Source organism: Brassica rapa, chromosome A01, assembly GCF_000309985.2.
Source record: "Brassica rapa cultivar Chiifu-401-42 chromosome A01, CAAS_Brap_v3.01, whole genome shotgun sequence".
Lineage (NCBI taxonomy): Eukaryota > Viridiplantae > Streptophyta > Magnoliopsida > Brassicales > Brassicaceae > Brassica > Brassica rapa.
The window spans coordinates 21,697,336-21,725,085 of record NC_024795.2 but is presented as its reverse complement, the minus strand read 5'-3'; the positions used below and the strand labels follow the sequence as shown (position 1 = coordinate 21,725,085).

General features: G+C 29.5%; 2 protein-coding genes and 1 long non-coding RNA gene across 6 annotated transcripts; all 3 read left to right on the top strand.

Annotated features, from left to right (window-relative positions):
- Positions 1-1,044: 1,044 nt before the first annotated feature.
- On the top strand, positions 1,045-4,727 carry LOC103834940. Its single transcript, XR_626592.2, has 2 exons — positions 1,045-3,664; positions 3,748-4,727. It is a non-coding gene; the product is annotated as an uncharacterized LOC103834940 (long non-coding RNA).
- A 5,754-nt stretch (positions 4,728-10,481) lies between these two features.
- LOC103834929 (cysteine-rich repeat secretory protein 18) lies at positions 10,482-12,479 on the top strand. The gene is made up of 2 exons (XM_009111025.3): positions 10,482-10,906; positions 11,150-12,479. Exons 1-2 carry the CDS (start codon positions 10,559-10,561, stop codon positions 11,612-11,614), a joined length of 813 nt encoding a protein of 270 aa, XP_009109273.1. The 5' UTR covers positions 10,482-10,558; the 3' UTR covers positions 11,615-12,479.
- A 1,160-nt stretch (positions 12,480-13,639) lies between these two features.
- LOC103874437 (putative cysteine-rich repeat secretory protein 17) lies at positions 13,640-27,541 on the top strand. Of its 4 annotated transcripts, none has more exons than XM_033286991.1 (7): positions 13,640-19,526; positions 19,921-20,013; positions 20,432-20,656; positions 20,761-20,853; positions 20,954-21,054; positions 21,319-26,806; positions 26,915-27,541. In XM_033286991.1, exons 1-6 carry the CDS (start codon positions 19,497-19,499, stop codon positions 21,389-21,391), a joined length of 615 nt encoding a protein of 204 aa, XP_033142882.1. In that variant the 5' UTR covers positions 13,640-19,496; the 3' UTR covers positions 21,392-26,806; positions 26,915-27,541. The 4 variants fall into 4 exon arrangements, with proteins under 4 accessions (XP_033142882.1, XP_033142884.1, XP_033142886.1 ...); XM_033286993.1 differs by having other exon boundaries at positions 21,157-26,806; XM_033286995.1 differs by having other exon boundaries at positions 13,642-19,526; positions 21,138-26,806.
- Positions 27,542-27,750: the final 209 nt, after the last annotated feature.

The window sequence follows — 27,750 nt, the reverse complement described above, 5'->3', positions numbered from 1 at the left end:
ATTAAGTGGCACAAGACTCTTATGCCATTGTTATTTATATATATAATAAATAATTATTTAAATAAAAAAAAGGAAATTTCTTATTTATGTTTTCGAATTATACTTTTTCAAATTCGAAATTTTTTATAAATTATTTTTTTGAAATATTTTTTTTGAAATATTTTTTTTTATTTTTTTTTCAAATTTCTTTTTGAAAAACGAAAATTATGTTTGAAACTATTTTTTATATATTTTTTTAACTATTTCTTTATATATTTATTAGAATCTTAAATTTCACATTCAAAAAACCTCATTCCACCCCTCAATTCTAAATCCTAAGTCTAGATTAGTTAATCCTAAGGGTATAATTGTCTTTTACCATTCATTAAAAATGAGGGTAAAAGTGGTTAGTGTAAACATGAAAAGTGGTACTATGAATGTACTATTTGTGGCAATTTCCCAAAACTCTATAGCTTGACCATTTTTTTATCTTTAGCAAATGTTCATAAATTTTAATAAATTTAAATCTTTTGATTTATCTTTATTTCTGCCAAATTGTAATTAGTTTTAACAGTTTTCTCTATTTTTACTAAGTTTTATAACTTAAAGTCACTAAATTCACATTCCATATCAGAAGTTCAAAACGCATATTGTTTCAAACTCCACTTAATCAAGTCTTCACTAATAACCTAGCTAAGAAATTGATTGGTAGAGCGTTAGCATTAGCAGTAACAATATGCTATAGAAGCAGTATGCTGCGGGAGCTGTATGTTTTTGCTAAACTATTTAATATGATGATTGGTAGAGCAGTATGAATATGTTATTTAAAATTATTATAAAAATTAGTATATAATATATAATATATAATATATTAATTTTTAATGAATATATTTCTAATATATAGATATATATATATATAGTAACATATAAAATGAAAAATATATATAATTAATTTATTTTATTTAATCATTTAAAAATTATGTTTATATCGAAAAATATTATTTTAAAATAAATTTTATAATTAAAATATATTTTTTGAAAAAAATATTTCACATTTAAAATAAATTAAATTATATAAAATAAAATTATATGAATTAAATTTTATATTTTAAATGTGAAAACTACTTTTTTAAATAATTTTTTTATTTTAAATTAATTTAGAAATAAAAATTTTATTCTGGATATACAAATAATTTTATGATATTATTAAATAAAATAAATGAATTAATTATGTATTTTTCTTAATTTTATAAACTATAAATGCAAATGCTATCCTAAAAGCTTCATATGAGAGCATTGACCAGAGAACATTTGGAGAGCATTAGCATTTAGTAAATGTTTCTCTAAATGCTTGTCTAACAATTGTTGACTAACTTAAGATCCGCGCAATTGCGCGAAATGAATGTTATATATAAAACTTATTTTTATATATTATTATTTATTTATATTTATTTATGTATTATGTATATAATTAAATTAAAGTAAATACATAAATCAAAACAATACATCTTGTTTATTTACGATACTTTTTTGCTAAATAAATCAAAACAATCAATTTATTTATTTTATATGGTATATAACTAAATTTCAATGACATGGACATAGTTATATAATATATTTTAATATAAATATTTATTATTGAGAATTCATTCTCATATGATAAACCCAAAATTTCTAATGTGTGATTTTTTTAATACAAATTTTTAAATTAAAATATTAAGATTTCAATACTTTTCAATACAAATTTAGAAATTATCAGATTTAAGAATTTTTCTATGTTATATAGTTTAATTTTAAACTATATATTAATATAATATGAATGTCTAGTAAATGAGACTTTACATTCATGCAATTTATGATTACTTGTATTTTGTTATTACCAAAAAAAAAAAAACCATTGATCATAAAATTTTAGTGTGAGATATTTAACATTTTTTTATAATTTATAGTCGTTTTAAAATTCAAAATATAACATATAAGAAAAAAATTAATTTATTTATTATATGATTAATGTGGTTGTTTAATATCTTTTAATAATATAAAATTAAACAAAAAAGAGCTAAGATACAAAAATTTTATCAAATATTTATTATTCATAATCATTAATTGTCATATATATGTTAATCATATTAGGCAATTCTGTAGCTTTTATTTAAGGAAACTGGGAGAATATTCTTTTGTACACTATTATCAAATTAATAGTTAGTTTAATAAAAAGTATAATATAAGTTAAGATGGACCAAGCTATTTCTCTAAAAATTCTGAATTTCATTCTCATGGTGGTACATGTCTACAAAACAATGTTATAATGTTTCTCAATTAATATATAAGATATTGGATAATGTAGAACATAATGCTAATGCTAATGCTCTACCAATCAACGCCCAACTCACAAAATTCTAAACCCATTAATAATTGATGGTTTTTCAAAAGGTTTCTTACATCAAATATCAATAAAAAAAACAAGTGAGAATTTATTTTGTAAGTTAAGAAACGTTTCTGGTACAAAAAAAAACTTTTAGCAAAAAGTGAGATATTCTCTACCACATGTTCACATTTAATACCAGTTCATTTTCAGTGATTAAAATTAATTTCATAATAAAAGACCCATGAGTGAGGGTACTCTAAAGAGTTAATCCCCTATATATTAATCCCCTCAATGATAATAAAATTATATAAATAAATAATTTTATTTTAATAGGTATTTATGTTAATATATATATACTTTATATCGTTTAAATATAATTATATATCATATACAATAGATAAGATTGATTGTTTTGATTAATTTATTCTAAAATGATTGCGAATAAACAAGAGCGGTCATTTGATTTCTATGTGCAAGCCAATTTATTACATAATAGTAACTGATTTCTTAGTTATTTAATATATAATTATTATTTTATTATTTCATAATATGCATAAAAATATAAAATAAGTATTTATTCTGCACAAGGCGCAGATCTTAACCTAAATATGTATCTATTTAATAATTTTGAATCTTAAACATTTTCTAAATCTCAAGCCAAAATAAAAGAAAGAAATGAGAATAAACTCAAAAATCAATATTTATACCGAGCAATAACAAAAATGACACAAAAAAAAAGAAAAATATCGAAGATAAATAGAATTGACACGTGAACGTAAAATTCCCATAACCATAATTAATTTTTAAATTGCTAAATCATGATATAAAACGAGCTGGCACACTTTCATTGTAACCAAATAGTAGGCATGAGATTCTTCGGCCTAAACTTTAGGTTTCTATGCGATAAATACTTTTTTGACCTAAATTATTTTTAAAAATGAGACCAGTTCATTAATAAACCAATTATGTAATTAACAAATTTTTTTTAAAAAAATTGTTTAAGAGCCAAATATAATAAATCGATCAATAATATAAATTTGTTCCATACGATATTTCTTAAATAGTTTTCTTATAAATTTACGCTGCGCAAGGCGCATGTCTTATCCTAGTACATCATAAAACAACAATCAAATGCTTAATCAACAAAAAAAATTTCTCTTTTTTTTTAAAAAAAGAGAGAAGGCAATGTGAACTTGAAAATATCTTTGTTTTCAACCTAAAACAGCGAGATGAATAAACAATTCACAGAAAGTTAAAAAAAAAGACACATAACGCGTCTCTTTGCTACCCTAGCAACATGGTACTCTTAGAGAGAAGGTATCGGGTTTCTCATCTGCTATAGCCTATATGGCTTTGTTTGAGTTGTTTCTCCAACTTCGAATCTGTTTTTTGGTGCGTAGTACATGACTAAACCGGCTCTGATGTGGGTGTTTAATTCTTCCATCGAAATTGGTGAGGCGGTTTCTCTGACGGGTCAGCAGTGGTTCTGACTGTTTGACCTTTTCTTCTTTGTCCATTAGTGTCTTGGTCAAAGGCTACATAAGCGTTGGCTTGTGTTTTATCTTGGGGTTGTGCTTCAGATTCTAATGAACTTATGGAGGTTGCTGGTTATGAGGCAATGAGGGAGTGGCTTCTTAGAGTTTTCGGTTTCGGTCTCCGGACCGTGCTCTGTGTTTTTCTTGTCTGAATTTGAAGGTGTCTTGCCTCTTATCGAGTTTTATCCTCTGTGAGCTCCCCTTGTTTGTCCCTTAGTTCTATTGCTAGGATTGTTCTTAGTAAAGCTTCGGTGCTGTGATGTTTTGCTATTTCTTGGTGGTTAACAGGCGGGTTTCTCCGAATTTTATAGTAAGGAACTGTGGAGCTTTAGCTCAATTGCGTTGGGTTCTTGAGTAGTAGATTGTTAAACGAGTTTTTCTTCATCGGTTACTCCGATGGAAATCCGTTTTCTCGTAGTTTCCTTATCAAGAAGCTTATTCTTGAGTGGCGGGTGCTCGTGATGTTGGATTGTGTTCTAGAGCCTTGCTCTCATCTAAAATAAATGTGTCTTTTAACGCTTTTATTCTCATTCGGGCATCCGGTATCGACTTGCTTCACTTCTCTGAAATTTCTGTATTTGTCCCAGATGTTGTTAGTGTATTGTTTCCTTCCTTGTTCTTAACTTTATGTGTTTTATATTGTTTTCTTTCTAGTTTCTAAGAGGTGATGTTAACTTTGCTGGCTTATGACTCTAGAAGAAATGTGTTCTTTGATGGTTTAGATGTGCAAGAAATGCTTTCAACTTGTTTAATATTATCTTTCCCTTCAAATGACCAAAAAAAAGAATAAACTATTCCCAAGTTTGGCAGAAGAATCAATAAAGTAAAAAGTTTTGAGATTCCAATATTGAAAGAAACGCCGGTTGTGTTCCAAAAAAGAAAATAAATTTTAACAAAAAAAAGGAAACAAATTACATCAGTTGGATTCATGGAACATATAGGGTCCGAATGGTAACTACGCTTTTTGTAATATAAGCGGTGCGTATTAAAGTGCGGTACGGTCTAACTGCGGTTCATGCGGTTTGCGGAATAAGTACGGATTTGATAAACAATTAATGCGGTTTTGAAAAAAAAAATAGTGTGGTTTTGATAAAAAAGTAATATAAAATAAATATATTAATACAATTATAAATTAAATTTATTTTCTTAGTGATAATGTAATAAAAAAAATTAATTTTGAATGTTAAAATTAATTTTCAATAAAATATATAATATAGTTTCATTCATGTTTTAATTTTATTTTAAAGCTGTTAATCTACTTAAAATATATAATATAATTTTAATAGAAAATGTTTAAAACGTCTCTATTTTTATAAATGTGTATTTTACCAAAACAGCTGAACTTGTCAGAAGAACTTAATTAAAATGATGAGATTAATTGTGTCAATGTTTCATTATGAATTTCTTTTTCTTAGTTGCCAGAAAAGAATACTTGTTTTATTTTATTTTATTTTTGTAGATGTACTTAACTAACTTGTACAATGAGATTAGTTGTGTTTTTGTAGATGTATTTAATTAAATTGTACGATGAGATTAGTAGTGTTATGAACGTATTAATACATTTTGGTAATGTATTAATGTTAACGTCGGTAATTCAGATATTTCACAATTTAGAAATATTAAATGCTTTTTGTTATGAACTTATGGTGATACATTTTCGTGATGTATATATTAAATAAATACTTTAAGTGTAGTGTAAGGTTCCGAACGGTGCAGGACATGCGGTACAACTGCAGTGCGATTTTAACAGTTATAAAAATATTTAGATATATGATATATATAAACATTTTTGTTACTGTTAATTGCGGTGCGGTGTGAGACGAATTAAAACATTCGAAGCCTAAGTGTAAATTGTATAATTTTTTTTTGAAGTGCGTTTTTCTGAAATACGCTGGTTATGAGGGCGTGGTGTGGTTTTGGACAATTGTCCACTATTTTACATGTTGATTTGATGTTTGCGTTTTTGTGCTTATTTTTTTGAAAATCGCACATGTATAAGTGAAAATTGTGAATGGTAAACAATATGCGGTTTTGATTATTCCGCACTGAAATACACGAATTGAATGTCACCATTCATAACCATAAAAACTCAGCCACAAAAAAGATGAAAATAATTTTTCAAAAGAAGGTGTCAGGGATGTTTCGTCAAAATATCTAGTCCACCTCAAACGTCCATCCAAATCCTTTTTTTTTTTTTTTGTCAAGAATTTCATTCAAAAACAAGTGAACTGACTTGAAACCACACCAAGTTTGAAATAGAAAGATGCAAATAAGACATCAGTAGATGCCACAAGGCCAAAGCCTTAAACAAAAAAGCCCAAATAAAGCATTTAACACAATGTAAACAACTCCAAAGACCACTAGTTTTGCAGACACCAAGCGGATTCATGATGATCAGCACTATGGCATTGCTTGGTTTCTTATAGCAGGAGACAATCAAGAAGGACCTCCACTAACAATGTAAGATTGGTAACGTAGACCTGCAGTGACACTAGCGGCAATCTCAAACGCCACTGAGTTAACTCCCTCTGGTACTAACACCACTTGACAGTGATCAAATTGGTGCAAGGAGCGTAGCGTACTCGATAGCAGCATTGGTACATTTGGGAACAATCGAGGGTTGTTGATGGCATTCAAAACAAGCGGAGATGATATTTCAAAGATTACCTTTTTGAAATGTAAGTTGTGCATGTCCGTGCATGCCCGTAGAAGAGTGCACAACCCTGCTTCAAAGGAAGAACTCACAGGCAATAAAGCACTCCTACTATGCACCAGTGGTATGCCGGTATGGCTTCGAGCAATCCAAGCTGCTCCACCCTTCAACATGTTCCTCCATCCAAGTCTATTCCATATAAAATAGTTAATTGTTTAAATCTCAAATGATCATTGTATACGAGTCAAACATACAGAATATACACAAAATAATAATTGTGCAAGGGAAATTTATTTGTATATATTATCGACTATGTTTTTTTTTGTTTTTTGATTATTTTATTTATACATATACAATGTTTTTTGTTGTTATTACATAATTTTTTTCTGATGGACCAGATCAATTTTTATTAAAAATGGTAGAACTAAACTATAATTAATATATCATGGGTTGATCGGATTGTAAATTAAACAAATTATGACACAAAAATCTTATTTTTTTTTCCAAACATTCTTAAAAACAATGAACCATACCTATTTCCATAGTTGAATTATTTTTACATTTATCTTCCATATGGTTTTGAAAAGTTTCAGATCAACCATCGAATTGATACTTGTCATTTTAATGCTTTTAGTCGTATGTTGAAGGAAAACTTACATTTTTGTAATTTAAAATCATTTTAAAAAATTCAAAATATAACATATAAGAAAATATCTAACATATAAGAAAAATTATAACATATAAAGTTCTTTATTTTTGTAATTTAAAGTCGTTTTAAAAAGTTTAAAATATAACATATAAGATTTTCTAACTTCATCTTTCCTTTATAATAAAGTATTCATATCATATATAAACGTTTCCACTAAAATCTCATATCATATACTAAAATTTCAACCGTCTATAGTTTGATATATATTTTCATATTTAAAAATGATTTTTCTGAATATTCATGTTACCTTCACAAAAATGTAGAAATTCATTGCAACTGTTAAAGCTAACCCTACTTCACGATATCAATACTGATTATTCACGATTTGAAAATTATTGGTTTAGATATTATATTTTTATATACTTTTCACTTAAAAACGAATCAATACTATTAAAAGGGAAAGAATCTTAAAAAATCTGATATAAAAAAGTTGTTGGAATCATGTATAAGTATTTATTATTTTGTTGGTAATACCATTAATCATTCTAACTATACAATATTTTAAATATTTTAACAGATCCTAATATTATTCCTTATGATACCTTTACTCAGAAAAATATTTCATCAACCATGTTTTGTACAATAACGTTAAAACTCTATATCAAAAAGTTGTTGGACCTGATATGGACGTAATGGGACCACATCTGTTTGGGTATTTACAAAACTAAAAAAATCAAAATATCTAAAAAATCTGGAAATATCCGGAACACGAAAAGTACTTGAAACTCCAAACAAATATCCAAAAAAATCAAATACCTAAAAAGTCAAAATCTTATTCAAAATCTGACACGATGAACTAAAAAATACCCAAAATTTTATCCAAATACCCAATTTTTTTTTAAATTTGAAATTTTACTTGAAATCAAAAACTATAATCGTAAACCAAAAACTTAAAAAAATATCCATAATACCGGAAACATATTCGAAATATCCAAATATACCTAATAAACAAATATTTATGATCGGGTCTAGGGTAGGATTCAGACTCAAATAAAGACATGCATGTCCCAAAAAACTCCAATAGGTTATCTTCTTTGGACCTGAACTAAACCTATATTTTCGGGTCGGTTCGGTTTGTTTTTTTTGATCTGGATATAATTCTTATGCCTAAAAAAACTTACGTAAAAGTGTACATATAAAATCTCAAATAAACTCATTCGTAGATTATATGACTGTTAAAAATTATATTTTTCGATATAATAAGACTTTGTATTATAATATAATTCAAAAAACCCGCGCTTGGAAAGCGCGGATCAAAATCTATTTTTTTATTATATGACTAATGTGATTGTTTAATGTTTTAATAATATAAAATTAAACAAAAATGAAGAAGGATGCAAAAATTGTAGGGGTGTTCAATCCGGATATCGGTTCGGTTTCGGTTCGGTTTTTTCGGGTTTCGGTATTTCGGTTAGTAAAATATAACTACCATTCTAAATCCATATTTACTTCGGTTCGGTTCGGTTTATATACCGTCGGTTTTCGGTTTATTCCGTTTTATACCAAAAAAAATAATTATTTTGTTTGAGATAATATTATATGAATTTTAGAGTCATATTGTCAACACAATCATTTATTAAAAATATATTACATGTTCAAATAAATGAACAAAAAAGTAAAAATGTTTCTACCATCAAATAAAATAATCAAATCTATAACTAAAATCAAAGTTTGAAATTTTGAAAATAAAAATATGAAACAAAACAGAAACATGAAAGAAAATTTTTTCCACTCTTTCATATTTAGTGTTCATTAAAGTCATGTTTTTTCAATTGAAAATTTTCAATTAATTATTGTCCATAAAATTTATAATCTTCATATTAATTTAGTGAAGACTAAAATAAATCAAAATGATCAAAAAAATACTTAGAAAATAAGATGTCTGAATTGCGATGTATTGTTATTTAGTTATAGTTCAAGTGTTTTACAAATTAAGGTTTTTATTACTATAAAATTATGGTAATAGTTATTAACACAAATTTAACTTATGTAACAAATAGATTTTCATGTATTGTTATAAAATAGATACATATTTACATGTTTCTACTTTTAATCGGTTTTGTTCGGTTTATTCGGTTTAATCGGTTATATACCAAACCATATCCAAATCCTACGGTTTTTATAAAATTATATCCATTCGGTTTATATGGTATATACCAAAACCAAACCATATTGTCTATTTCAGTTCGGTTCGGTTCGGTACGGTTCGGTTTTACCATATTGAACAGCCCTAAAAAATTGTTATCACATATTTATATATATGGTCATTAATTACCATATATATGTTAATCATATTAGTTAATTCTGTAGCTTTTATTTAAGGAAAAAATACACGATTCTTATATTTTGGGTTAATATAATGTTTCCTATTAATTGGATTTGGACCAACATTTTTTCAATTGATTATTAAGTTCTCACGTAAGCTAAATTAACATCCTAAATGACACCTAAGCATGATTTTTTTTTAATTAGTATAAACTTAATGTTACAACCTTTTTAAATGATCTTCAATTAATATATATAGGATTTTCGTAGTTTAAATGATTGGATTCCGCTTGACATGTGCGCAACTCCAAATTAAACCGTATGGTTTAACCCGTTTCAAGTTGGTCGGCATTTTATAAGAGAGCTCATTAGCCAACTAACCATAACTAATTAGGGCTAAGTAAGCCCAAAATCTAAATATGATATGAATATCATTTTAAATAATGCAGCCTACCTTTAGGCCCCTGAAGGCCTGAATCATCAAAAAGTCACCAAAAATTAATTATCTGGCTCAATCAGCGGGGCTAACAATGAATCACCAACTCAGCCGAGTACTATCCTATTATCTTATAATCGACTGAATCTTGCTTTAAAACTAAAGGTCGAGATTGTTTTTTCTTACAATATACAACTATTTTTTTACACTAAAGGTCGAGAAAAAATGTGACCTTGATAGTAGACAAGTTTTATTATATATAAATATATACACTGCTAATTCTAGATGAAACTAAATGTTGGTATCTTATCATATATTCTATTAAAGAAAAAATAAGCAATCTCATAATTATGGAAATAAGTTACAATTTCTTCATTCGAGGTTAGCAGTGGGATAATACAAATCGTGTGATCGTAAGAGGTAGAATAAGTCGCACCTTTTTTTCGCCGCAAATACTTAGTCTTAGCTCCACTCTGCTCTCTTTTTACCAATCAGGCAACCACACACCTTTTATCCAATATCCATATCCCTCCGAGTCTTCTACACAAACATCTTAAGGTTTATTTCACAGAGAAACAAGTATCAAAGAAGAGCAAAGAGTATATCAACAACAATGTATATTTTACCGTCTGAATCAAAACGCCTCTTTTTAGTCCCTATCTTGGCCGTGATGGCCATACAATTTCTCTTTGTACGCACTGTTTCGTCAGTGAACATGACAAATACATATCTACACCACAAATGCTTTGTCGATCAAGGGAAATACGAGCCGGGAAGTAAGTATGAGGAAAACCTAAACTTTATCATCGAACCAATCCCTGTAACGAGTGAGAGTTTTGAAAAAGGTACCAAAATGGAAATGATCGGTGAAGGTCCTGATCTAATATCCTTCACCCTTCAGTGCCGCGGCGATATCAGTGGGCCTAGATGCCGTTCTTGCTATGCTACTGCCCTTTCCGCGGTAAACTCACTTCACTATCTATTATTCATTTAGTTGTCACATATATAGCCAGTCCTGAGATCTTTAGGCATAGACAATTTGTAAAAATATTTAATAAAAATACTTTTAGTAATTTTATGGGTCTATATTCACATATTTACATGCATAAACTTGTGCACACATGTATATATCAGATTTCGTTACATCCGTGCATGCAGTGTTGTTATTGATTATGGCATCCATATTGCAAAATGTATATGACAGCTTCACAGAAGATGTCCGGGATACAAAGGACGAATGATATGGTACGACCAATGCATTCTCGAGATATCTACGATTGATTCTTTAGACAAGATCGACTACAACAACAATTTATGTGTGTCGAATGCAAAAAAAATGATGGCCCATTATTATTCCAACTCCGATTGGCTGGATCTCATCCACAATCTGACAACTAAAGCCCTTCGTCAAGGTAATTCAAAAGGGATGTACTACGCAGCGGGGGAGACGAGGCTCGGAATGGATAACATATATGCAATGGTGCAGTGTTCTTTTTACTTGTCGTCAAAGGATTGCGAGAAGTGTCTGAGACATAATATCAAGCATTATGAAGATTGCTGTTTTAATAGACAAGGAGCGAGAGTTTTAGGTAAAAGTTGTAGCTTTAGGTATGAATTTTACCCTTTCCTTTTTGAGAAGAGCCGTCGTCCTAAATATTTGAAAATTTAGAAAGTAGTTTGAAACAATGTTTTTTTTTCATAAGCTTGAAATATTGTTTTGTATTGAAATATCTGAATATATTATTAGGAAATTTAATTGTATAACAAAAAAAAATATAATTAAGCAAACGCACATAAGGAAATGTGATGGATAGAGTATAGGCTATCCAATATATATTAATTGCTATAGTACCCCTACATATGGATGTGTATGTGTAATGTCTTTTTTTCTTGTATTTCCCTTTTAAATTTCAATTGCTTTTTAGTGTTTTTAAAAACAATTATTCAGTTTTATAATTTGCATAGTAAAAACAAATATTTAAAAAAAATATATATAACATGTTTTGAAAATTTTAAAATAAACATATATTTTGCAAATTTTAAACAATATTGCATAAACTCAATGTTAAATCTATACCATGCTACACTTTCATATAATTAAGCAAATGCACATAAGAAAGGTGCTGGTTAGAGTATAGGCTATCCAATATATATTAATCTCTATAGTACCCCTACATATAGATACATATATGTAATGTCTTTTTTTTCTTGTATTTTCCCTTTAAATTTCAATTGCTTTTAGTGTTTTTAAAAACAGTTATTCATTTTATAATTTGTATATTAAAAAAAATATAACATGTTTTGAAAATTTTAAAACAAACATATATATTACAACTTTTAAACATTATTACATAAACTCAATGTTACCCTTTCCTTTTTGAGAAGAGCCGTCGTCCTAAATATTTGAAAATTTAGAAAGTAGTTTGAAACAATGTCTTTTTTTTTTTCATAAGCTTGAAATATTGTTTTGTATTGAAATATCTGAATATATTATTGGTAAATTTAATTGTATAACAAAAAAAAAGTATAATTAAGCAAACGCACATAAGGAAGGTGATGGATAGAGTATAGGCTATCCAATATATATTAATTGCTATAGTACCCCTACACATGGATGTGTATGTGTAATGTCTTTTTTTTCTTGTATTTCCCTTTTAAATTTCAATTGCTTTTTAGTGTTTTTAAAAACAATTATTCAGTTTTATAATTTGCATAGTAAAAACAAATATTTAAAAAAATATATATAACATGTTTTGAAAATTTTAAAATAAACATATATTTTGCAAATTTTAAACAATATTGCATAAACTCAATGTTAAATCTATACCATGCTACACTTTCATATAATTAAGCAAATGCACATAAGAAAGGTGATGGTTAGAGTATAGGCTATCCAATATATATTAATCTCTATAGTACCCGTACATTTTTTTTTTTGTCGACAATATTACAGACTCATACAGACTCTGTAAACCACACCGGGAGATATTGATCCATTTGAACGACGAAAGACGGCTGTTTTCTGGCACTGCGTGCTAGACTATCCGTCTTTTTATTTTGCGTCCTTGGTACATGTATTATCTCGGAGTATGTGAAGCTCTCTTTCAGATTTTTGATGTCTTCCAAATAACTTGCAAAAGCTGGCCATTCTCCTGGTTCTGAAACTATCTTCACCAGTTGAGAACAGTCCGTTGCAAACAGTTATTATATCTATACCATGCTACACTTATATGTAATATCTTTTTTTTTCTTGTATTTTCCCTTTAAATTTCAATTGCTTTTAGTGTTTTTAAAAACAGTTATTATTTTATAATTTGTATATTAAAAAAATATATAACATGTTTTGAAAATTTTAAAACAAACATATATTTTACATCTTTTAAACATTATTACATAAACTCAATGTTAAATCTATACTATATTACACTTTCATATAATATAGTTCAATTTCATCTTCAAATATAACAATATTTTCTTGGAGTATTATATTTGGTAAACATAGATTAAAAATGTAACCTCTCTCTCTCTCTCTCTCTCTCTCTCTCTCTCTCTCTCTCTCTCTCTCTCTCTCTCTCTCTCTCTCTCTCTCTCTCTCTCTCTCTCTCTCTCTCTCTCTCTCTCTCTCTCTCTCTCTCTCTCTCTCTCTCTCTCTCTCTCTCTCTCTCTCTCTCTCTCTCTCTCTCTCTCTTCTCCATTTGTTGTACTCTTGTGTCAATAAACTTTTCTATTTGTATTTGTCAAAACTCACCAGCGCGTGGTTTACACATCCACTTGTTGTAAAGTAGAAAAATGTCTATTAATGTCATACCTGTCAAATCCAAACCCGATGGTTATTTCCTTAATGTTTCTTATTAGTATCCTAATTCACCCATTGTTATTTTATTTAGACCAAATGTGTGATGCAGTTTAAATAAATCTATATTCCTTGTCAAAAATTATATTATAAAATTATTTTCTGTTATATTTTTTAAGGAAATTAATCACATTTTGAGCTCATTTTAGGTTTAAACATCGTATATTTGGAGCTTAAATATATATATGCATTTTCTTTACTATTTATTGGAATATATATTTTGAATTTTTGGTGCTACTGTAAGAGAATTTTAAGACAACATTAAAAGAGGAAGTAAAAAAAGGAGAAAGAATTCAAGGGAGTTTGGCGGTCAAGCACAATAACCTAGACAAACCGTTAGCTTCCAATGGTTGTGTGCAGCGGACAAACATGACCACTGTCTCCTAAAGCAAACAAAGAAGAATTCCAAGAAGTTTGGCGCTCAAATTCACCGGATGAGGCAAACCCGCTTTCCCCCCAGTGGCTCGCCATAGCAGTCTGAGGAGACGGTTGGACTACAGTGAACCGCTGGATCAAGAATTTGAAGACAAGCAAATTTTGAGGAGATTTGGTGGTTTAATCTAGGTTGGGGTAACCACCAAAATCCTAGAGGTTTAGTGTAGTGGTTTGTTCTTTTCTAAGGACAATAATTATAAATGTTTACACATCCACTTGTTGTAAAGTAGAAAAATGTCTATTAATGTCATACCTGTCAAATTCAAACCCGATGGTTATTTCCTTAATGTTTCTTATTAGTATCCTAATTCACCCATTGTTATTTTATTTAGACCAAATGTGTGATGTAGTTTAAATAAATCTATATTCCTTGTCAAAAATTATATTCTAAAATTATTTTCTGTTATATGTTTTAAGGAAATTAATCACATTTTGAGCTCATTTTAGGTTTAAACATCGTATCTTCGGAGCTTAAATATATATATGAATTTTCCTTACTATTTATTGGAATATATATTTTGATTTTTTGGTGCTACTGTAAGAGAATTTTAAGACAACATTAAAAGAGGAAGTAAAACAAGGAGACAGAACTCAAGGGAGTTTGGCGGTCAAGCACAATAACCTAGACAAACCGTTAGCTTCCAACGGTTGTGTGCAGCGGACAAACATGACCACTGTCTCCTAAAGCAAACAAAGAAGAATTCCAAGAAGTTTGGCGCTCAAATTCACCGGATGAGGCAAACCCGCTTTCCTCCCAGTGGCTCGCCATAGCAGTCTGAGGAGACAGTTGGACTACAGTGAACCGCTGGATCAAGAATTTGAAGACAAGCAAATTTTGAGGAGATTTGGTGGTTTAATCTAGGTTGGGATAACCACCAAAATCCTGGAGGTTTAGTGTAGTGGTTTGTTCTTTTCTAAGGACAATAATTATAAATGTTTACACATCCACTTGTTGTAAAGTAGAAAAATGTCTATTAATGTCATACCTGTCAAATCCAAACCCGATGGTTATTTCCTTAATGTTTCTTATTAGTATCCTAATTCACCCATTGTTATTTTATTTAGATCAAATGTGTGATGTAGTTTAAATAAATCTATATTCCTTGTCAAAAATTATATTCTAAAATTATTTTCTGTTATATTTTTAAGGAAATTAATCACATTTTGAGCTCATTTTAGGTTTAAACATCGTATCTTCGGAGCTTAAATATATATATGAATTTTCCTTACTATTTATTGGAATATATATTTTGAATTTTTGGTGCTACTGTAAGAGAATTTTAAGACAACATTAAAAGAGGAAGTAAAACAAGGAGAAAGAATTCAAGGGAGTTTGGCGGTCAAGCACAATAACCTAGACAAACCGTTAGCTTCCAATGGTTGTGTGCAGCGGACAAACATGACCACTGTCTCCTAAAGCAAACAAAGAAGAATTCCAAGAAGTTTGGCGCTCAAATTCACCGGATGAGGCAAACCCGCTTTCCCCCCAGTGGCTCGCCATAGCAGTCTGAGGAGACAGTTGGACTACAGTGAACCGCTGGATCAAGAATTTGAAGACAAGCAAATTTTGAGGAGATTTGGTGGTTTAATCTAGGTTGGGGTAACCACCAAAATCCTAGAGGTTTAGTGTAGTGGTTTGTTCTTTTCTAAGGACAATAATTATAAATGTTCTCTGTTCCCATTGCCATTGGCTGTTTGGGAAATATGGTTATTCTTCTTGGTTCTAGAGTTTTTATGGTGGTTGTTAGATATTTGTTATTAAACCTTGGACATTAACAATTGAAAATCATTAATTAACTCTCATTACTTGCCTGCAAGTTCCAGCAATGTCATTGTTGAATCATTAGTGCACAAAAATACAAATATAGATCTTAATCTAAGGTAAACAGATTATACTATCAATCTAAAAGTGAATAGATTAAAATAGTTACTAAAGCAAGATAAACACTAATCAATAGCTCACACGACACTAAATTAAGCATGTAGACAAAGAAACTGTAGACAGTGAACTCTAAACTCAAACAAATGATTAAGAAATAAGCTTTTGAGTATAGATATATTGCATTTTCAAGTTTAATCTATGATGCTACCATAATTAATAATTCACATTCTTTTAGCATAGGATCACTAATCATCTAAAAGAAGAATTCATATGTGTACTTTATTATCGATATTATTCACATTATTTCTTTTAACTTTTATTTTATTTTGCACTAAGTTATTAAAGATTAATGCTGTATATTTATTATGTCAATGATAATTCACAGATCTATGAATTTTACAATGTTATTTTTATTACTAGGGTGAGTCCGCGCTTCGTACAGGATTTTGACGTAGTTAAGTGTTCAGATCATACATTTTGTTTTAAGTTTCAAAAGATCCGTTATCTATTTTTATGAAAAATTATTGATATGTAATTCCTTTTATATAACATGTTATAGTATTGAGAGCTGAAGTAGGTGTGGATGACTAAATTACATAATTACACAGTTTTTATTTTTTGAATAAAATAGTTATTATTTTTATTTAGAAGATGCATTTCCTTTGTTTTATTTGAGATCACCCACTATCATATGTTTTCGTTGTAGACTTTTGTGTATTGCGGTTAGTCAGAACTTTGTAATTATTTGCTTAAATATAAAAGTTCAAGAAACGATATTACCATGTCATTTTGATTCTTTAAAAGTGTGTCCATACTTGGTGATAGTCTTATAGATATTTTTATTATTATTTATTAGATAGTTTACTTTTTAAAAAGAAAATGTTTAGAGTATGTATTTTCACTGCTTGTGCTTTTCCATCAATTTCATATCAATTTGTAAAGTTTGAAATATTTTTGAGAATATATTTTTTTCCTTTGAAAATAATATGACAAATGTATTTTCTTCCGTTTTTGTTGTTACGATTATAGATATTTTGGAAGTTTATATATATTTTAGACTAGATTATGCATTTCACTTAATTATTGTTTGTTGACTTATTTTCGAAATTATATTATGTATTTTCAATAATTTTTTATTTTTATATCTTTTAAACTACTTTTTATAAAAATATTTGTTTTGATTGTTTTTTTTTTGCTGCAAAAAAAAAGAACAACCGAAACAAATATTTTTTTTTGATTGTTTATTAATCATTCGTTATGGTTTCCATTTTTATTTTTTTTCTTGTTAATTTATTTAACTTGAGCTTAGTGACAAAAAAAGGCGCAAAATTCATTAAAATCACTTCAAAAACAATATTGTAATTAGATTTTTCTCTTTTGTTCTAAAATTTTTTCTATTTATCCTGGAAATTTTGTATTTAAGTATGAAAACTTGAATAGTATGTAACTTGGCAACATTTCATCACTTGGTGTAGTAAGTCTCCTTAACAAAACCTATGTCTTCACTATCACTTTTGTTATATATGTCTAACGATCATTTGTTCAAAAAAAAAAAAAAATGTCTAACGATCTAGGACTCATAAAAGCTCAAGGGAATCCGAGAAAAGAAGAAAGCCCCATTTGTATTTTCTTAAAGTTACTGAAGAGCAAGGGATTGATATATGATTTTGTGACATCTAATTGTTTTATATAATTGTGTGACATCTACAAGAAAAAGATGTGGAGATGAGATGAGACTTTGTATAATATCCGTATGTAACTTGTGGCCCATTACGGGCTGTGGTGTTTCTGGAAAAAAATGTGTTGCGGGTTAATGGCCTGTCTTAGTCCCATTTTGAGCAGTTACCTTTTCATCACGAAATCGTTGATGTGGAGACTTACGGGATGTCGTAAAGTTTATAACATGCAGAGAGTCAACAGAGTTACTAATAAAGTTCCTCATGGTATATTAAGAAACAAATTGAGAATAGGGACTTGGTGATGTCATCATCATGTACATGCACATAAAATTCCTTACACTGTGCCAAGGAAAACCAAAACATAACTCCTTCACTCGCAAGAAACAAAAAGGTCAATTTAAGAAAACGTAGATTACTATTTATCTAAATCTTTATGCATTATATTGAAGCGGCTAGGTCAAATGCTACATCTTTTCAAAGACACTATTAAATTATTAAACCTGAATCAATAAAGTTACAAATTTGATATATACAAACCTTAGCATCTTGAATGTTGATGGAGTCTGAGATCTCTCTTTGAATCTGCACAGCACCAGCATTCCTCACGATCTGAAGTTCATATCATGGATCATCTTCGCAGACCACCCTCTTATATTAGCACCACTTACGATAATGATCGACTTCTGCCCGCTCAGTTGCAACATCTCCTCCGTCACAAACTTCACGTACCCTTCAAATCCATCCCCAAACACACCTTCTATCAGCTTCCCGTGTGCTTACGAACCCGCCTTGAGACGACACCATTCTACTGGAAAACATTCCAAATGTTATTTGGATTTGTGAAGATGATGTTTGAGGTTTGTAGACTAACCTTTTATAGCAAAGATGCACCGCCTTGAAGAGGGGGAAAATGCATTGTGTGTGTATCATGGTCGTAGGGCGAAGGAGTTAAGAAAGTAGTTAATGAGAGACACCAAGACTTCTCGATCTAGAAAACTATCATCACGATTCGTCTAGAATAGCTCTCTCCAAACTCCACTGTTGAAGATGAATGAGAAGTCGATGAGAAACATAAATATTATTTCTTTTAAAACATAATTTAAACAATACAAAAAATTCAAAAAAATAAAAATATTTTAATATATCTATATATTTTCTCAAATGATTACATAATTCCTATATGTTGCTCTCACGTTAACTCTCACGATGATTGATTACACTGATACCCTTAATGAATTAATTTACATTTAAAATACTATTATTTATTATTTTATTTAGTTTCTTTTTAAAAAAATTCCGAAAAATATACACATATAATAAAAAGGAAAATTTTTATAAAGTTAAAAAAAAAAGAATTGAAAAACGAAAATATATGTATATATAAGGGGAAATTTTACTTTTACACTTTGTTGGATACCACTTTTCAATTTTACCATTAGTCTAAGGACATTTTCAGAAATACCACTTTCATTAATGAGCAAAAGGCACTAATACCCTTACCTTATCTTCTTCTCCACCATCGGTTTCTCTCCTTCTCCCCGAGTCACCATCGTCTCTCTCTCTCACCGTCGTCTCTCTCTCTCACCATCGATTTCCGGCGTCTCTCTCACCATCTAGTTTCGGCGTCTCTCTCACCGTCTAGTTCCGTCGACTTTCTCTCACCGTCGACTTCTGGCGACGAAATCGATTCAAAATCTCCAAGATGTCAACTCCTATACGTGATTCACAACTTGTATGTCTCTAATTTTTGTATTTTTGTTTGATTCGATTTTGTGCTTTCTCTTATCGAACAATCAAACAAGGTTCTCTTAGATATCACATTTAAAGATGTCGATCTAAGAGAAACAAATTTGATAGTGAAACATTGAGAGTGAAAACATTGAGTATTTGAAAACTTAAATCTGGTTTTGAAGTCATATTAAGATTGATCTGAATGGTTCCGGCTAAGAAAGAGATTTTCCGATAGTGAAAACTGCATATTAAGGAAGAGATAATTTCCGTTAGTGAAAACTGAATATTAAGGAATTATAACTCTCTATAAATCTGGGTTTCATGAGATTGTTGATAAATACAAGTCAATAATTTATAAGGAATTATAACCCCTTATAAATCTGGGTTTCTGCCAGGAAACCTCTTCTGCAGATCCGTTATGTCTACGTAGGGACTCAACAAGGGCTCCGACAATTACTGAAGTGTTGGAGGTGGAGAAGAAAAATAATGTGAGTTTTTACTAAAGTTTATAAATTTACTCGTACTGTATTGTTTAGAAAGAGGTTTATAAACATACTCCTTGAAAAAGCGTTACAAGCAGGCGCCTTGGTAAAAAATGTGAAGTGTTTAGACATTTTAGAGTATTTTTCATTTTGTACTTTTTCTGTAACATGTTGCATGCATCATTCACACACTAGCCCTTAACATTCACATTAGATTATTGAGAATGGTTGATATGTTTCTTCTTGGCTTGTGTTTTGTGTGTGAACTTGCATGTTTCACTTGTCTTAACACCTTGCTTGTGTCATGCCCTCATTAGCTCCTGCCATTCACATGAGATTACTAAGTTAACTATATTGTTTCATAATGGTTTATAAATAAGAGATTTACAGAGACTTATAAAATATTGTTTTATCCTTGTTAAAGGGTGTGGTTACTACAATGTTTGGATTCTCTGAGGAATTCAAACATTTGGTGAACCCAACACATCCTGATGATAAGAACTTTGACAGTGTTGTACAACTAGTTCAACAAGGATACAAAGTGAAGAAAAGCGATTGGGAACAAGGATTTGTGGATGTTTTCTTACAACAGAAGACATTGGTCGACAAAGCAGGACAGAAGACAAAGATGTACAGCAAAACCTCTAAGGTCATTGTGTTTTTGATGTTTTATAAGACTTTATCAAATTTGAAATTGCTAAGTTATTTTAATATTATAAGCATTTATAAATCTCTTATTTTTGTTTGAAATAGGAGCAAACACAAGATGAAGAAGAAGAACAAGTGGAAGCTGGTGCTGAATTCGGCGACGGTGATAAAGAAAGAGAAACATCAAAAATCAATGAAGTAAGCTAATATATAAACCCTTATAAATTTGGACTATCATTTTAAAAAAATTATAAGACATCCTAAATTTGTTATTGTTTTTTTTTTCTCTTGGAAATAGGGGCAGACACTTGAGGAAGGAGAAGAAGAACAAATGGAAGCTGATACAGAAGTTGAGGAGCCCGTGCAAATTGAAAGGCAGAATGAAGAAGAGGAAATAAGGTAAATAACTCTTTTTATAATGGTTTATAAATGTTATTTTCTGATTGTGTTATCAAAATTGAATGATGAATATGTTTATATAGCCATCATAATACTGTTTAGGAACAAAAGCATAAGAAGAATAAAGAGAAAAGAAAAGATGAAGCGTTTCTTTTTCTTGTAAAATGATGATTAATATTTCATAAATAATGTGTGTTTTTCTAGATAAGTTATCAATTGGTTAATGTTATGAAATAATCAGGAAATGTCTGTTCTTCTTCCTAGAATCATCCTCTTGATGGCTCATGTGATGAAGATCAAGATATGTTTTGTTTTCATGTTAAAAGGAAGCATGTGAAGAACATTGGACATATAGTACAACAGGGTTGCAACAGAGAGCCTAACAGATAAGTTATTTGGGACTTTTATCTTCATTACGGATAAGATCTTATTGTAACAAAACAGAACAAATCCACATGTTGTTTCCTTTCCAAGCCATCCAAAACACAACAAAACAGCAGGGACGCTCACTTCACTTCACTGTGGTTTCTTATACTATGATGGAAAACCAACAATCTCAACTTAAATGCAATAGCTAATTCTTTCTAGAGGTTTCCACACTTGTCTCTAGTCCTGTCTCACGTACCTATGATTACAAAAGTGGATATCTCTTTGGTAATATTAAAAAGCAAAAAGTAATTCAAAAATCAGTAATAATAGTTAACAAACTATTTCAAAGTCTATAAATCTATTTATAAAAGTCTATAAAGCCAGTTACAAAAGTTTATAAGAGTTTATAAAATCTTTTATAAATATACAAATGATTTTATAAGAGTTCATAAATCATTTTAAAAGGTTAATTAATAAGAACTTATAAAGAGATTATAAACCTTTTATAAAGGTTTATAAATATTTGTAGAAGTTTATATAGGTTTCTAAAATGTTAATTAAGGGTCTATAACAAAGATTTATAAAAAACAATTATAAAGATATAATTTATAAAAGTTTATAAAGATTTATAAAAAAAATTATTCATAATTTATAAACCATTTATAAAGGGTTATAAAAAAATATAAAGGCTTTATAAGAATTTATAAAAGGTATATAAACGGTTTAGAGGCACTTCTAGAGCTGTTAGAAAAATATATATTCTGCTAGAAAAATATCAGAAGGGTTATAAATCGGTGTATAACACTTATAGAACTAAAATTAGTTAATAAAAATAATATATTATCTTAAAACCCCAAAAATCACCTTAAAAACCATAAATCAGTTTATAAGACCTTATAAATCAATTTATAAAATTTTATAAGTATATATAAACTGATATGTCTTTTGTAAGAATTTAGAAGGTTTTGTGTATCATTTATAAACTCCTATAAACAAATGTGCCCATTAATATAAGTTTATAATTATTTAAGTGTTTGTAAATTGGTTAAGAACAAATAATTTATAGAAACTATAAAAGAATATATTTTAAAATTAGTTTATAATTTTTTCAAAAAAAATCATAATTGGTATATCAGCTATTTATTTATAAGAATTTATAAATAATCATTATAAGAGTTTTTTATATATCATTTATAAAAGTCTTTATTTCATTTATAAAATTATTTAAACAAATTATAAGGTTTATAAGGGTGTATAAGTCATTTATAAGTGTTTATAAATGGTTTATAAATAATTGGACATGTGTATGCATCAATCTTGTACCCTGAATTGATGATTAGCAATTGCTTTATGTGGTTTTGTAGAACAATAGTTGATTATGCGAAATCATAAATGAGTCATTTTGATAGTAAATCCCGATTATTAATTTTAAGTATTCATAAATGGTTTATAAATTAATTTCTAAGGGTTTATAAATTAACTTATAAGGGATTTGTAAACTGATTTATCAGAGTTTATAAACTGGTTTTTGATTATAAAGGTTTATAACTTAATTTATAAGAGTTTATGAACTGGTTTGAACAATAGTTGATTATGCGAAATCATAAATGAGTCATTTTGATAGTAAATCCCTATTATTAATTTTAAGTATTCATAAGTGGTTTATAAATGAATTTTTAAGGTTTTATAAATTAACTTATAAGGGATTATAAACTGATTTATCAGAGTTTATAAACTGGTTTTGGATTATAAAGGTTTATAACTTAATTTATAAGAGTTTCTGAACTGGTTTGTAAGGACTTCTAAGTTAATTTATTATAAATAATAATAAGTTGATTTATAGAATAGAGTTTTATAAGGGCTTATAAAATATTTATACAGGCTTATAATAAGTTGTCTTTATCAACATCACACAGCTCTCCCTTCACAAATATTCAAACTTCATAGACAAATAAATATTTAGCAGGATCATGTTTACTTTTGGTAAAATTTTTTGACCTTCTGCCATTCATCTGTGATCTCCGCCAAAATCACCTGTACACTAGCAACTTTGCAAACAGCTATAATCTCTTGTATATTATCTAGTATCTCCCATCCACGTTCAACTGCAAGATCACCTCTAACTATCATAACTCCTAAAGTATTTGAACACTTCATCTCCAAAGAAGAGGTTCATGTACATATCTTGCATTACTCTAAGAAATGATCTACTGCTGCGTCTTTTTATGGAAAACAGTTGTTTCCAATTTTGATGAGGCTTCATGTTCTGCAGGAAAACAAAGCATATCTCAATTAGATACTCTCTAATGTCAGGAAGTCAAAAAATCTACAAACCAGACGGATACACGTGCCCATTCCAAGATTAGGCTCTGAGGCATCAGCATCTGAAGTCAATATTCCACACTCCAAAGCAATAGCCCTGGCAGTTTGGACGTTGTCACCAGTAACCATACGAACCTGAACATCAACAAACATCATGCAGCGTTATTAGCAGGCTAAGAAAGATAATTTGTGCAATGGGCCTTTTTGGTTAAATCGAACAAAAGAAGCACTTTGACACCAGCATTCTGAATCCACATTTGAAAATAATTTGATAAGAAACACTACAAAAATACTGCAGCCCATGATATATGGGTTATTGTTCTGAAATTAAACAAATACGATGTATACATTTGACTAATGTTAAGATAAAAGTAAAAATGAACATAAATAAACAAAACTAATTCTCACCTTTATGCCTACTATAGATCGTAAAATATGGTCGTTCTCTGGGAGAACCCAGTCTGAGAGTTCTTAGCCTGTTGGGACCTTTTCAAGCTCATAGGTTCTGAAGGCCAGTGCCACACATCGTAAGGTTCTTCCAGCCATCTCTTCGATACCATTTTTGAAAATTGTGCCTGGAAATATCAAAGTAATTCATTGGCAAAGTGTCATGAAAACCTAAGGTTGAGTTGCAGAATCATACAAAACAATAAGATCTGGTGGCTATAGTCACCGATGAGCCGATCAGGATCGGGATCGTGGGATTGGATTACGTCGCGTTATGGATTTTCACGGAGGACGCGTTGCCGAAGTACAAGGTGACAGTGGAGGAGGGGATGAGGCTGGCGAAGGAGTACAGTCCCATTCCGAGAATACATAACACTATGTTCCTCATAAATAAAAATTTATAAGGTTTTATAAATCTGAGATTTGAAAACTTCATGAAAAAAACTTCGTCTCCTTCCCAGAAACCGATCGATTTTGAGAAACCAAGCAGAAATTACAGAAAAGAAACGAAAATCATTATCTATTATCCTCTGACCTTTGTTACGTTCGTTAAGATAGATTGTTCTATTCGTTGAGCTTGTAGTCTTCGCCAAATCTCGTCGAACGTCAACATCTCCTGAATAATCAAATCTCACCGGGGAAATCGCCGAAGTCGTCGAATCTCTCGCCGAAGTCGTTGAATCTCTCGCCGGAATCGTCGAATCTCTCGCCGGAATCGTTGAATCTCTCACCGGATTCGTCTAATCTCTCGCCGGAATCGTCGAATCTCTCGCCGGAATCGTCGAATCTCTCGCCGGAATCGTCGAATCTCTCGCCGGAATCGTCGAGTCTCTCGCCGGAATCGTCGATCAATTTGGGGATTTTGAATTTGAAATTTTTTGTTGGAAAAAGCATATGTTTATGTTTGATTAAATAAGGGTATCATGGTACTTTAGCCATTAAAATTTTAATGGTAAAGTTGAAAAGTGTAAAGTTGAAAAGTAGTATTAGGAAATTGGTATTAGTGGCAATTCCCCTTATATAATATTATTTTTAAATACAATCATAATTTTTTTACCGCTTATTTTTAAGAGATATTAACAAAAAAGTAAAAATAAATTTACTTTAGAAATATATTTACCGACTGCAAATCATGATTACATTTAATTTTATTTTTAGTTTGTGAATAAATATTTATCAATTACACGAATAAAATATTAATCAACTGTTACAATTTAGTTATTTTGTAAAATTTATATATATGCGTGAGACTTCAGAATATATCGTTTCGTTATATTAATTTATATAATTTGGAATTAGACACTTTAGTTTATTATTTATTTCATTCTAAGCACAATATATCATAAGTTATACATAATCTTTATAAAATATATTTACATATGTAAGACAATAACCACTTAAATGCAAATAAGAAATTAATCAAAATTTTAATATATAGAATAAAAAATATTACAGTTGAATTCATATATGCAATCTAATTTACCCAAATGATAAATAAATCGACTAAAAACAATAAAACCGATTAGATATAACATATATAAAATCATATATATAATTAAAGTAATATAATATTATTAATATAAATGATGCATATAAATTATAATTAATTTAAAATTAAACGTCAGTAGTAATCAATTATTATAATATATTTACTTTAGAAATATTTATACCCGTGCATGAGCACGGAAAATCACCTAATATATATATATATGTACATACAAATGTCCCGTTGTGATCATACGAAAAAAACGTCACATTGATAATAGGCAATGTTACTCAACAATATTAATTTCGTTGACGAAGGTTTTGGTTGACTCTCTATAACGAGATTGTTTTTCTTATATAAATAATTTTTATTTTATCAGATGCACATGTGACGTTCATAGTAGACAATATTTATTGTATATATGTTGCTAATTGTAGATGAAACTGAAAGTTGGTATCTTATCATAGTCGATTAAAGTGAAAAAAACAAAAAACTCTCGTAATTATAGAAATAAATAACAATTCATTCATTCGAGTGGCATCATACAAATCGTGTGATTGTAAGAGGTAGAACTCAGTCACACTTTTTTCGCCGCAAATACGAAGTCTTAGTTAGCTCCCCACTCCTCTCTTTTATTAATCAGCTAACCAAAAACTTTTTATATATATAAGAAGTCACCTTTCATTCAGTATCCATATCCCTCCCTTCTACCCAAACACCACAGTCTTAACGCTTATTTTACAGAGAAACAAGTATCAAAGAAGAGCAAAAAAAGTATCCACAACAATGTATATTTCACCGTCTGTATCAGTACGCCTCCTTTTGGTCCCTATCTTGGCCGTGGTGGCCATACAACTTCTATTTGTACGCGCTGTTTCGTCAGTGAATATGACAAATCCGTACCTACACCATAAATGCTTTGTCACTCTAGGGAAATACAAACCGGGAAGTCAGTATGAGAAAAACCTAAAACGTATCATCAGTGAATTCCCTAAAGGAAGTTTTAAGAGAGGTTTCATCTCTATGACCCTTGGTGAAAGTCCTGATTTCATAGTCATGCTCTTTCAATGCCGCGGAGACACCCACGGGCCCAAATGCCGTTCTTGCTATGCTACCGCCAAACCCGAGGTAAACTCACTTTACCAATTTGTAGATGTATCAGTTTTGGTTACATCCCGTGCGTGCAATTTTTTTTTTTTGATTGTGGCATCAAATATTTTAAAATGTATATGACAGTTTTTTAAGAGATGTCCAAGACACAAAGGTGGAATAATATGGTACGACCAATGTTCTTTATATTTTTCTACGATCGATTCTTTAGGCATGATCGACTACGACAACAATTTCTGTATGTCCAATGCAACGAAAATAACCGACGATCTATATAACAAAGTCAAACCGCGGCATTTCATCGACGATATGATACAAAATGCCACTCGTGATGCTAACCGAGAAGCGCCGTACTACACGGCGGAGGAGAAGAGGGTGGGGAAGGAAACGATATATGGAATGGCTGAGTGCTCCTTTGACATGACGCAAAAAAACTGTAGGAAGTGTTTAGAACGAAATAATTTCTATTTTGCGAGATGTTTTTGGGATAAACTAGGAGCCAGAGTTTTAGGTAAAAGCTGTAGTTTTAGGTATGAGTTTTATCCTTTCATTTTACCTAAGGCGGGTCCTAAATATTTGAAGCCTTAAAAAGCAATTTATGAATTTATAGAAAAAGTATTCGGATCTTTTCTTTATGCAAATTTTAAATTTTATTTTATATTGATATCTTTTTATTTAGACAAAAATGTAAGATGAAGTTTGAATTAATCTATACTCCTCGTTATAGACTATATTCTATGAAGTTATTTTAAATTTTCTTGCAAATTTTTTTTCCTGTTCTAAAATTATTTTAAGATTTTTTTTATATTAAAAAAAATTTCTTTTGATAAATCCTACCAACTGTCCGGTCGTCTACGGTAAAAACACATTTATTGATACATAGTAGACTAGCCTAAAAATGTTTTACTTTCTGACCTGAATTTAAACAATTTTCAATTAATATCAGGAAGTGTACCAATCGT

Excerpts from the sequence above, each read along its gene's own strand:
- LOC103874437 (XM_009111007.3), top strand. The coding sequence starts at position 26,465 with ATGTATATTTCACCGTCTGTATCAGTACGCCTCCTTTTGGTCCCTATC. Across the intron at positions 26,807-26,914 it reads ATGCTACCGCCAAACCCGAG|TTTTTTAAGAGATGTCCAAG; the intron begins GTAAACTCACTT and ends TGTATATGACAG.
- LOC103834929 (XM_009111025.3), top strand. The coding sequence starts at position 10,559 with ATGTATATTTTACCGTCTGAATCAAAACGCCTCTTTTTAGTCCCTATC. Across the intron at positions 10,907-11,149 it reads ATGCTACTGCCCTTTCCGCG|CTTCACAGAAGATGTCCGGG; the intron begins GTAAACTCACTT and ends TGTATATGACAG.